General features: G+C 35.8%; 1 protein-coding gene across 10 annotated transcripts in view; it reads right to left on the reverse strand.

The window, feature by feature from the left end:
• The window catches only part of KIF16B (kinesin family member 16B), a 142744-nt gene that overhangs the window by 51867 nt on the left and 77829 nt on the right, over nt 1-13048 (reverse strand). For 3 of the 10 annotated variants that reach the window (XM_035320228.1, XM_035320226.1, XM_035320234.1), the window contains 5 exons: nt 11144-12499; nt 7486-7656; nt 6542-6647; nt 5981-6031; nt 425-4417 (listed from right to left, as the gene is read on the reverse strand). In XM_035320228.1, coding sequence (XP_035176119.1) covers nt 2789-4417; nt 5981-6031; nt 6542-6647; nt 7486-7656; nt 11144-12499 — 3313 coding nt within the window. In that variant the 3' untranslated portion in view covers nt 425-2788. Of the gene's footprint in view, nt 1-424; nt 4418-5980; nt 6032-6541; nt 6648-7485; nt 7657-11143; nt 12500-13048 lie in introns of those variants that run through there. The other 7 variants (XM_035320233.1, XM_035320230.1, XM_035320236.1 and 4 more) reach the window with 3 other exon arrangements.

Below are 13048 nucleotides of genomic sequence, written 5' to 3' on the forward strand. Positions count from 1 at the left end.
CTTAATAACAACATTAATAGTATTGGAAAAGAAAATACAAAGGAGGCGAGTTTTAGTTTCAATCAACTGATTTTAGCTAGAAGTTGTTTTCTGCAGATACTCTTCTTTACTGAAAATTTAAAACAAAAAGGTTGAGTTTGAATGGATTTTTTTAATGATCTTTGTTTACATAACAAAATTTTTCTTCCCTCCATTTTGCTCTTCTTTCACTTCTCCCCAAGTTACTAGCTTTTTCAAGTAAATCTCAGCTTTCTGGAGTGAAGAAATGTAAGCACTTGTTTCCTTGGGGGAAAGAGGAGTTCATTGCCTTGACAACAATATGATCCATTTTAAAACAACAAGAAAACCATAAAGTCACTCTTAAAACCACCTCTGTCAACATGTAATTTATTGGCAATCATTTTCAGGAAACTATTACAGCTAATAGAAGAATAATTTCAAACACAATGTATTGTGAAAAACATGTCCTAATACATTAAATAACTCTTTGATAGTGATAAACATCCATCATTATGCTATGTTTAATTTACAGTGGAATAAAGGATATGGCAGTGAAGTCATTTTTTTTTCATAAAAATGCATAATATCCAGCAAGTTTGGTTTCAAAACCAAGAAGAAAATCATGTTATCTGGAACATAACGTGCACAAACATTTTTTAAAATGTGGGGCATCATCTGAAAAGCAATTAGTTACAGTAATTGCTGTCATTTAGCAGCCTTGATTTAAGACCATCCTCACAGACAGTGCCACGCTTCAAGTTAACTTTCAGCAAGACTGAAGAAATGCCTTAACAGTGTGAGTAAGGGAGCCACTCTCTAAGTGGGCTGCTGTGATGTTCCACTCCAACACAAGTGTCTACTCCATGGTCTGTGAGATATTTGTGTGTGTGTGTATATATATATTTGTTGTTAAAAAACAAAAACTATATATCAAAGTAAAATGACACATTTTGGTCTCATCTTTGGAATTGCTTTAGGTAGCATAAAGTTGTGATTTTTTTTTTTTAATCACAACACAACTTGCTATCCAAACCACCCTTCATCTTTCCAGCCACAACTTTCCCATCCAAAGCAAGTTATGTCCTTTTAAGCATCAAGTGAATTACATTATCATGTCTTAACGTATGGTAAGAACAAATGGGAAATGTTCTTATACTAGTAGAGAGACTGAAGTCTAACTGTCTGGTAGAAGATTACACCTCTCCTGGCAATATGTTTACAGCATTTAGAATTTCAGATTAGATGCCACCATTTTTTCTGCCAAGGACCATCCTCCTCCAACAAGGCAGATGGCACATTCAAGCAACAGGATCCAAAGGTATTCAGCTCCCATTGCAAGGGAAAAAAACAAAAGATGGGAGACAATGGCTTATTTATTTTTTTGAACATTGGCTAGGAGTAACAGGGAAGGAGTAACCTTTTACTGAGCTCGAGGCAAGCCTTGACAAGTGGAAATCTATTTATTTTCAATAGTTTCATTATTATTTTTGGGTACATGATATTAAACAGCCAGAAAGAGATGCAGTCTCACAGCATCATCAACCCCACTGGTAAACATGAGAAAGTGAGGAAACTCAGGCCAGTTATCTGACACATTATATGGAGATGATTGTAGGGTTAAATTCACTCCACCCTTCAGGCAGTACCCCCAGTTGCTAACTATCCATTTAACATCATGAGAAACATGTACACAAATCATAAACCTGAAATGGCTGTCTTACCGTAGTTATAGTGGTGTGACCAAAGGTCAAAAAGCCAACGCATAACATCTGTTTACATCCTCTAACCTCCTTCATTTTAACATCACATTTTCCTTAAGCATTCATATCAAAGGACTGTAAGGCATTCTATTTGTGAGAGTACAAGTTAACTGCTGGACAAAGTAGATAGGAATGACTCAAAAAAGCCATATATTGTTTCTCTGCAAGAGGAGAGTGGGGTGGCGGGGTGTAAGAAGTGGAAATTGAAAAAGGGTATTGGATGTTCTCTCCATTTTTGTTCTTCTGACTCACTGCTTCCACGTAGCCTACACTCTGTTGGCTGTAGGCAAAGGTGGGAAACCCAAGAGAAAAGAGAGGCGGTAAATCTACCAATCCCCGGTACCTCAGCCTACGTGACTTAAAATATGCCACACAACTCCTTTTGCACTTGCAACAAACTTTAATCGAAGAGCATATTAATCCTTACTGCGACACGCGAAAGCAGAAAAGAATTGCCAATAGTGTTCTTTCCAAAATTGTAAAAGTGAAAGCCATAAACATCCTTACTATTAACACCACATAGTGATGTACCATAGGCGTAAATGCACCTTACGGTTCAGACACATTTATTGCAAATGTTTTGAAGCATTGAGATCAAGGGCATGAAATAGATGAGAAGCATAAAAAACAAAGATACTCAGAAAGATTAAGGAAAAGGCAATCAAGGAGGAATGGAAAAGACATTAATTAAGATGGATAGGAGATGAAGGAAGCCAAAAACAACAGCCAAAATGGAAATCAGAAGACACAGCTGTAATTATAGTTTTGATCCAATACCACTTAAAACAGAACCATTTAATTTCCTCACCTTCCCAAGGAAATGTACATACAGAATGTTAGAGACACACAAAAAGTAAGCAATCAAGTAATAATGATTTTTGGTAAGATGTGTGTACACATCTTTAAGGTATTCCCTTAAAGGCTCAAAGGACTCTTTTGCCTATTGACAGGAGAAAAAAAAAAAAAAAAAGCATTTTATCAATATTCATTAGCCTCCTATTTTGAATGTATCTAAACGTATTTCGATTTCAACACCTAGTCATATGCATAATTAGCCAAATGGCTTCTTCACTTGAACTGAATGTTAATTTCCAGATTTCCGATGGGATATGCAAACTGCTTTGAAGAACTGATGGGATAACTGTCATTTGAGTATTTATTTCTTTTTCACAGTATTTTGAAAAACCAATTCCTGAATCAGATCCAACCTTGCTCCTTCTAGAAAACACAAGCTCAATTTTTGTGAAATTCTCTTTGTCTGGCAAAACTACACATCGAATATCCTTCAAACTGTACAACTGAAGGCTGTCAAATTGTGATCGCTGGCATGAAGCATCCAAAAGGTTAGGTGCAGGATAAAAGGCACTGTTTTCCCTTAGGATACCTATATGAGTAGTTGTAAGAACCAGAGATCTATACACATTCTGCTTAGCACAGTCTATTTTTACAGCGGCATACAGCACTACTTGAACGTCAGCTAACGAAGGTTTAATACTTCCCATATTTTCATGGAGTAAGTAAGCCAGATCAGCTAATATAGTTCTGAATTTACAGGTCAAAAGTACTCCATTTGATAAAACTAAGTCATTTACTTCTGATGTCCAGTCAAGTGACATCCGCATCAAATCATCTTTCAAGAGCTGATGATTTAAATAAGCAGCATCCTCCGTCGTAGAAATCAAAATGCTCATTATGTCATGGCAAATTCTTTGAGTGTAGTGCTTGTTGTAAGTAAATATTGTGAGCAAATCATCTTCAGCAGAAAGAAGACTCACACTCTGTCCAGCAAAGCCAACATGAATCTCCCTTATTGCGATAACTGGAACCTCATGAAATATTGACAAGGAACTCTGACAGATGTCTTGCTTGACTGATGAAACAACAACATATAAAACAGAGCTGAACAAAAGCAAGCAAGCAGGTTCTGGATCAGAATTTTTGTGATTGCTAACAGCGAGCCAATAGATACCTTTCAACTCCTCCATACTAATACAAATTTGAGGCAGGGCACAGGTCAAAAATTCGAGCACTTTTTCCAGAGAACAGACCTGGAGTTTCAAAAAGGCATCAGAAAAATGCAGAAATGTCTGTCTTAACACAAGACTATTTTCCAGCTCTTCGTTTTTACAACCACATACGTATCCTCCAGCAGGCTTTCTCACATAGGCATCAGAGATTCCTGTGCTTCCACACATCATGACATTCTCTTGCACAGGGGATTCAAGCTGAACATTTTCGGTATGAGCTTTGGTGTCATCACTAGAGTGCGATACATCTTGATTGATATCAGACTTGAAGAATACATCTACTTGCAAGTTTCTTATAAGTGGCAGATGTTTTATTAATGATACCGCTTGTGCACATCTCTCGCTTTTGTCACACAAACTTCCCAACTCCTTAATTTGTTTAGAAATCAAGGTACTGTTGAGCAGCTGACTGCTGGTATCTTTGTAAAGGCAGGAAAGCTTACTGAAAACATATCCCAGACCATAGGCACGTTCTGGTCTGACATCCAAATGAGAACCTATTGACGTGGAAGAGATCAAATCAGAGTTTTTTTCATTTGGAAGCTGAAAACTACTAGACTGGTCTTCCATTGCCCGTTGCTCTGTCTTAAATGGTGTGTTTTCTTTACAAGTTCCAGAGTGTATGTTAGACTGAGAAAAGACAAGGCATGATGTGCTGTTAAAACCAGCTTGCTCATTAACACACATTAAGGATCCTAAAGGAGACAGCTGTTGCAAGTGGGAACAATCAGATTCAGCTCTTGAGCTGTAACGATCCTGAAAAGTAATTATTTTATTGTCAAAATGATTGAAATTTTCAAACTTGCAGAGTGAGTAAGCCACATTATTTAAGTCATGACTTGGTAAAGAAGTAGATAAAACATTCTGGTAAGGAACGTTCTTACTCTTTAAAGTATTACTACTTTCAGAGTGAGTTAAACTATTTTCAGTGTCACAGAGACGAGCAAAGCTCTCCTGTTTGGAATTACCCCTTTCATTCTCAAATGCCTTTTCTGATGTGAAGGGGGAGGAGATTCTTCCAAGCCTGGAAAAGAAATTCCACATCTCTGTGTGTTCCTTCTGTCTGTTATGATCTGTTACTCCTGCGTTTTCTCCAAGCATCTCAGAAGCACATTTGTCATCTTTAGAAATAAATGGAAAGTCATAATGTGGCTGCCACTGTTGACTTTTCTGTTAAAAATGTCAAAAGAAGAAAAAAGTCTTTAAAAGTCTTCTGATTTGAAAATTTCTTTAATTCAGATTTGATTTTGATTCCATTTGGACAATCATCCAAAGTTTGTACAATAGCATAATCTCCCAAAATTAGAGAGAAAAATCAAACAAAACAGATTGAGGTCTGATTCAGGAATGGTTGATCTTCCCAGCCCACCACTGCTTTTCTTTTTTACAGTATCCATTTCACTTAGTTTATATTTGTTTTACTCAAAAAACACAGGGAAGTCAAAGGACAATGCAGAAATGTATAAGACCTTTATTATTTTTCCACACATGCACAAAAAAAGGAATCCTGTACTATCCAAGACCGTGCAAAAACAAGCACAAGATAATGTCAAAAGTCCAAGATAGTTTAAAAAGTAACAGTGGAAAAGTCCAAAAGAAAAAAAAAAAGTCCAAATGAGAGCGGTTGCAGTCCTCCTCCTATTAAGGTTTAAATCCACAAGTTTTTTTAGGAATTACTCTCTGAGTCAAGGAATTAACAGCACTTCAAGTTAAGTTAAGCAACCGAATACAGTGGGAGGGGTGTAAACTCAGTTTAGGAATGCATGTATTAATCCTTCATGACATTCAGGTAAATTTGTCCAATGCTACTGCTATCATCAGAAACATCCATACAGTAGCGAGTTTACCATGAGTCACAAAATGTGCAGTGGTATTCTGAATTCAAACAATCTTCTTATTAAATGCTTTTATCCTCTAAAAATCAGGAAAGGGATACTGTTCCTAATCAAGATCATGACAAAGCAAGGAAGAAACATCCACAACAACAACACACCTTTCAAGTAAGGAAAAAGCTGTGCCCATTCTAAAAAAAGTCACTAATTGCAAGCTAGAAAAATAAATTGCTGTCTCTATTAGCCATTAATCTTGCTGTGAATTCAAAATTCTAATTATGCAGCTAAACATTAAGAAATTTAATTACAGGGCATGCCATAATTTAAGGCAACCACTTCATTCTAACAAATTATGACCTACCTCATACTTCAGCTTGCGCTGAACAGTGCCATTATTAAGTCTGTCATTATCCTAAGAACAAAAAAAGGTACAGGTGATTATTAAATAAAGTGCCTTTCTTGTGTAAAGTATTTATAGGAAGAGATGTTATTGTAATAGCTAAAAATAACTGTTTTCTTACTTATATTTATTAAACCACTGGCATAGAAGTCAATCAAGCCAGTCCTCAGATGAATCAGATTATCGGATTTCAAATGAGCATTTGTTTCCAGTGTAAATGGTTACAGTTCTTCTGAAGGAAATTTTATCCATGTATTTTAAAGGTATAAAATGAAAATCGTGATTCCACCTGCAAGCTTCTTATTAGCATTTACACAATCCTCATTGAAAAGAACCGGAATAGAACATGATACAGCCTCTAGAAAATAAGAACAGCACAATCTAAAACTGATAGCCCTGACTTACTGGTTGAATTATTTTTTTTTGTAAGTATGTGCAGGAAAACATGAAAGTTGCTGAACAACAATAAAATCAGTGGTTACACACATCGAAGGTCAGGATTTCCTGCCAGTCACTGCTCACCTTCAAGCTTTCTGTAGACCAGAACAGGGTACCATCATTATCCTCAGCTTTATGATGAATATTTTGGAGCCTTCGCTGCACTTCTTGTTCAATAAAGGCATTTATCCTATAAGACACAGCAAAGTATGAAGCAAATCGATATATATTTATATATATATTATTGGATAAAATATAAGACAAGTTAAAAGACTCTCAGAAACACTTAGGAACCCTAAACGCTGCACAACTCTTAATTGTCAGGCTTAACATTAGACCATCTTTATCCCTCAAGGAATGTGGATTTTTTTTAGGAAGTGTTCATTTAACAAGTGTTCATTTAACAGGTTAACAAATTTGTTATCACAATTACACAATTCAATGGGCCACAGGTTAAGCCACTGCTTTGCATAAAGCTGTGCACCAGTAGGAGTGAGGGTAAGACGGATGAGGAAGAAATAGAAGGCTGGGGTTGTGTCTTTATTACTTAATGTTTTGCTTTTATCGATTTTGTAATGTAGGCAACTTGGACTATCAAACTTTTGGTCTTCAAACAGAAAGAATGATCCAGGAGTAGCTATTAATGACTTCATGTATAAGTGTAAAAAGAACGAAGAGGAAAAATAATAGATTTTAAATAACAGTGGGCAATTGTCCTGTTAAAAAAGGCTTAATGATTTGTCGCTTTTAGTGTACATAAAGCAATACCATACAGACAAGTAACTGTAAACACAAAACCAACTTAAATACATTTATGTCTAGAGATTCACAAAACTCTATTGAAAAACAAACTGCACAGGAGCAACATATAAGCCTGATGGTTATTTAAAGTATAGCAAATTAATTTTGTTTCCAGACTACTCTTTAGGTGCAGTTAGAGAATTTAATTCCAGTTCAACTCGAGAAGAACAGAACTTTCAAAATATTTCTTTTCATATCAACAAGTTGCAGAAGTACAGGTTACCTACCTATCATCAACTAGTGGCGCAGAGGGTGGCTGGGGCTTTGTTGGGCTGGTAGGAGAATTGGTATGGGACAGTCTCTCTTCTAACGTTCCATGATTTCCTTTCTGACCACCATCACCCTCATAAATTTTTTGCTTCAGCTGCTGAATTTCCTGGTCCAAGCTACAAAGACATCTTAAAATGTAATTCATGTTGTCTGTATTCAGGTACCATTGATTCCCATAGTTCTTAGAAGATGTGCTGTACTTACACTGAGAAACATGTTAAATCTTAACTATTACTATTCATGAAGATAAGAGAATACTTATTGTTCTTTAAGCATATTTAGATAGGAAAATAGAGATGGCTCAAAAAACACATTCCAACAGCAATGCTAAGCTAAATAAAACAACTTCATAAACCTCCAACACAAGTGGTATCTAACTCAGCACATTAAATATTAATTCAGAAAGACTAAACTAATCTAATAGGATCATTTGAATAATTCTTTCCTCATTATAGAACTCTACCAATTATGTCAGTTATTTGGCTTCTAGGTTGAAGTAAATGAATAAATATGGAAAAAAATGAAATAACTCAAAATACTAAAACAACAACCCAAGACAACAATTTGGCAGAGCATATTTGTAAGAAAGTTTTAAAACTGTGTACTATACATATAAATCTCATTATTTTTCAGCGACTCTTCTCTGCATATATATTTTTGAAAATTTACCAACAAAATAAGAAGTCCAGTATTTATTTTACATACGTTATAAATCACCTTTTGGAATGGAAACCTCCTCACTTTCTCTAACAACAAAAAAAATATCGTATCAGCCAGATTTATGCACACACTGTAAAATCAGATACAGTATTTTTGACTGGAAATGCCTGAGGCATCTGGTATAAAAGAAGAAGCACTTCTTGCAATATTTATCATTTAGTCAAATTAAACAATATTATAACAAAGTAATCTGCAGTACAGCTTTCACTTATAATGTAGCTGAGATTAGATTAGTAACACAGTAATAATCTTCCTCATTTCCATTACAATTTTATCTCCAAAGGCAGTTGTTTTGCTAGGGGTTACTCGAAAATTAAAGGGTAAAAGAATAGAAGTTCCTGCGGAAGGAGTGGAAAGCATGCAAAGTAGGGATTCTAACATTTTAACGGCAATTGCAAATACCAAAATTGATGTACAATGCTACAACTACTTTATTCCTTCCTGGAGGTTAAAACTGAAAATTGAAGAGCGAGTACAAATGCTGTGGCTTCGGCAGGAGTAAAGCAGGCTGAATTGTTACTTCATTTTTAGAGTACTTTCTGCAGCACAGCCAGAAGCCATCTGTTTCTTTTGATTAGCAGCAAAACAATTTTGCATCCTGAGGGAAAGTATATGGGAGATGGCTGATGGATATGGGGGAGTGTTTGCATCTATGGAAAATCAATTTAACCACAAAAATCACAATTATATTAAGGGAACATAGCTTATCTCTTCATTTGTAAACATCCTACTATCAAAAGATATCATTTCCTACAGTTATAAGCTTATCCAGCTGTGCAATGCATCCTCCAGTAAGTGCACTGAATTGCTCCTTGCCCTTTTTGAGCGATGCATCCTGTCGCCTCAAAGATGGCTCTGAAGTTGCTTTGTGCTCATTCTACAGCCCCAAATTTCTGCCAATGAAGACAAAGTGCGGGTGCATAATTCCAGTATGAATTAGCTCCAAGTTATCATTTTGGGGGTCATCCCTGTAGGTGAAATGATTTTGAGCCGGCATATTACGCAACCTGGAAAAACATTTTATCCAGTTATGATGGACTTAGGCTCACAGAACATTTCAGATGGACATTGGATTTAAACATTTTTAGATAGCTAACAGATTTGAACCTCTTTTTCTGAAGCACACCGTTACACAATATTATCTAGATAAATAATAAGCAGCACATACAGTTCATATGCCTACTAGGGTCCAAGACATTATTTACTATGAAGAGTAAATTTGAACACTTGTGCACAAGGGTTATATAAACATTCTGAAATATTTAACATATTATCATGTATCATAAGATTTTCTTTTGCCACAACATTCATAAAAAGTTAGCTATCCTTGTGAGTGCATAAATGACATTCCAAACAAAATTATTCAGGCCCCTGAGCTCCTCACTGAATGAGTGCAAAGTTTTATTCAGTTTCTGCAAGAGGTCTTTAAAGTTAACAACAACAAAAAATAGACCTTTTCACTTCTTTGGAATCTTTTTCTAACCTAATTTTTCTAGCTGACAACATATTTTTCCCACTTATTACACAAACTGGCAATATCTTGAGGGCTAGCTAAGACGCTGTCTATTTTTGTGGAACCTCCAGTTGTTAATAGCTGGCTTTATTCAAGCGAGATGCTCAGTGCAGAAAACTAGATTACATGCTCTTCAAGACAATTATGAAAAATATAGGCAAATAGCCACAATAAAATGATAACTTGGTATTGAAAAAGCCTAACTAAAATCCACACAATGTAGCTTTACATGTGGAAAAAGTGACCTAAAGGTCAAGGTGTAAAAAGGAACTATTATCTCCTGATAACAGTTTAAAATAAGATACAGAAGAGTTCATCACTTTTGCTATAGGTAAGTAAGTTTTTGGTGATTTTTTTCATCAAGCATCTGGTTTGAAGTTTTTCTTCTGAAAGAAAAATCAGGTAATCACTGGAATATTTAAAAAAAAACAGATCTAATTCTACCTCAAGAAAAACAAAATCATTTTCACCAGTAATGATAAGTTTTCAAGCTCTTGCGTTAGCAAATCAGACAACGCCTTTTAAAAATGCTAATTTTGCCCTTCTTCCAGACTGCATGGATTGAATCCACTAACCCCAGTGGATTTTTGCTCGAGCCAAAAATACAATAAAAAAATTCTTCCTGTCCTGTGAAGGAAGAACCCTCCTTACCTGAAACACTTTCCTCTGAGCCTTCTATACTTAGCACAAATACTAGGCTATAGTTCCAAATATCACATGTGTAGCTGATGACATTGCTTCTGTACCTAAAAGGGTTTGTCATCACATAGGGCTGTATCAAAGCAGCTGTATATTTTCAAATAAGTTTGAAAAACACCAACAAATTTTACACAGATATATGGCTAGTCTACTTTATTTAGCCCTAATGCCAGTAACAAAACATTAAACATTACACTGGTTTACTTGGAATACCAGGAGTGTTCAACTCATCATCAGCTGAGAGAGATAGTTGGCAATTTACCTTGACTATCAATCTCCAGATCTTGAACCACCACTTAGCTTGCTACCAATAAAGAAACAAAATGCTTATTAATATTTTAATAAAAAGGAACTTGTAAAATAGTACATGCATTTGTAAGGGCTGGGCATGGGGTTGGATGAGCTTTCTGAATAGGTAAAAACAACTTAACTGAATTCTGTGATGGCTCATGCAAGTACTACACTGCAGGGGATGGGTTAAGTATCCAAACAGAAATCAATGAGCAGGCAAGAAACTTTTAAAAAGCAATATGTGAACTCAATTCTGGGCAAACTAATTGAAACAATAGGAAACTCAAACAATGGGACACGAAACAAGTTGCCCTCTCAAAATCTAAGCCATAAAAATGATTTACTTTTTGTGAATCGTAGGTCCTAAAAACTGAAGCTATCGTAACACTTACCGTTCCCGGTCTTGTTCAAGGGCTTTTTGCTCAGCTTCTAGACTAGCCTGCAGACCTGCCTGCTCGCTGCAGCTGTTGTTCAAGGTAGCAAGCTTCTGTTTCTGCTCTTCAATTTCAAAGTCTATTGTAGAACGACGCTGCAAAGCAGAATGCCTCCTTTCTAACTTAGCGACAGCTTGTTCCAGTGCCTCTCTCTGCTGTTTTTCCCTTGATTCAAGGATTTCTTTTTCCTTCTTCCGAACTTTTTCTTCCTGCCGAGCTACATTGGCTGTGAATTCAAATGTTTCTTGAAGCTGCTGCAACTGATTTGTGCTAGCTCTATATTGTGCAAGCTGCTCTTCTTTTTCTTCTATTTCTTTCTCTATTTGATAGAGAGTATTATCTAATCCTAAGAAGCCTCTATCAAGGACTTCAGAAGCTCTTTGCTTTTCTTCCAGCAGTGCTGGCAAATGATTACTCTTCAGGTACTCAAGCTGCCGTAATTTAGATTGAAGCCTGTATTCCGCTGGCTTTATCTTGTCAAATTCGTCAGCCTTGAGTACAGTATCTGCAAAGTTCTCATCATCTTTCTTGAAATTTACATGTTCTTCCTGTGCAAATTTTAAGCGTTCCACAGCTCCTTTTTCATGTGCAATTTCCTTTTCTAGGTGATCCATTTGTTGAACTAAATCTTTTTCCAAAATAGTCAATTGTTCTAGTTGTTTCCTTTTAAACTCTATGAAACTATCCTGTGCTTTTTCTAACTCTTCGCAGTTTTCATCACCTTCAGATCGGGCTTCCTTGACTTTCAAAAGAGATTCCCTGATATCTTCAAGATCTCTTTTCTCTTCTTCAAGTCTTTGTACATCCCCTCTCTTTAGGAGCTGTATCATGACCTGCTTTTCTCGAAGCTGTTCTTCTAGATGAGCCACAAGCATCACCTGCTCTCTTTCTTGTTCTTCAAGTCTCTTTTTTTCTGATTCCAGCTTAACATATTGTTCATCCTTCTCCTTTTTAAGTTTTTCTAGTTCTCGGAAAATCTGCATTTTCTCTTCTTTTTCATTATGATTAAGTTCTTGTAGGCGCTGCAATTCCTCTTTGACACGGGCAAAAATTTCTTCCTGCTGCTTCTTCTTTTGAAGCTCTATCTCCTGTTGTTCCCGCAATCTCTCTTCTTCAAATTTTTCTTTTTCAGCCAGCAAATCCTTTAACCTGCTCTCAATGTGAACACTTCTGCGTTTCAGACTCTCTTCCTGTTTTCGAATTTGCAGCTGTACTATTTCTGTTTCTTTGCGCTGTGACTCTACTTCTTGTTGCATTCTTACAAGTTCTGCTTTGTCAGACCTTTGTTTCTCCTCCATTTCTTCTATTTGTTTCCTACAAGAAAACATTTACATGAAATATATCAAACCCTTTTGTTTGTTTTGTCCAAAAGACAATATACCACTTAGAAGTTAAAAAGTTTTGGACAGAGATTTTGCAGCACATACCACAATTATATATTTATTTATAAACATATATATATATTAATAATTTTGTTTTGCTGCAGGTTAAAATCTTATGCTGCTTGGAAGTAACTCAATCCTTGAGAAAATGGCACAGATTCATATAATTTATTTCAACATGTAATGTTGTGGATACATTAAATCATAAGAAAACTTGTTAGATAGCATTTATGTTGGTAGAATAACGTTAGACTATATTAGCTTTATCCAATCCAATAAAAATATTGATAGAACACAGTGCACAGTGAAAAATCACCGTATGTATTTTTACACACGCATACTTACTTTCATAAAAACAGAAGTTAATAAAAGGACTTGGTGTGAAATTTGCCCCACCAAATTTGAGTCAACAGATGAATTGAAATAATGTCTTCTCTTTTTGCAAACCCAACTGATTCATTGATAAATGGGAATATAAGCT

Source organism: Oxyura jamaicensis, chromosome 3, assembly GCF_011077185.1.
Source record: "Oxyura jamaicensis isolate SHBP4307 breed ruddy duck chromosome 3, BPBGC_Ojam_1.0, whole genome shotgun sequence".
NCBI classification, from domain to species: Eukaryota; Metazoa; Chordata; class Aves; order Anseriformes; family Anatidae; genus Oxyura; species Oxyura jamaicensis.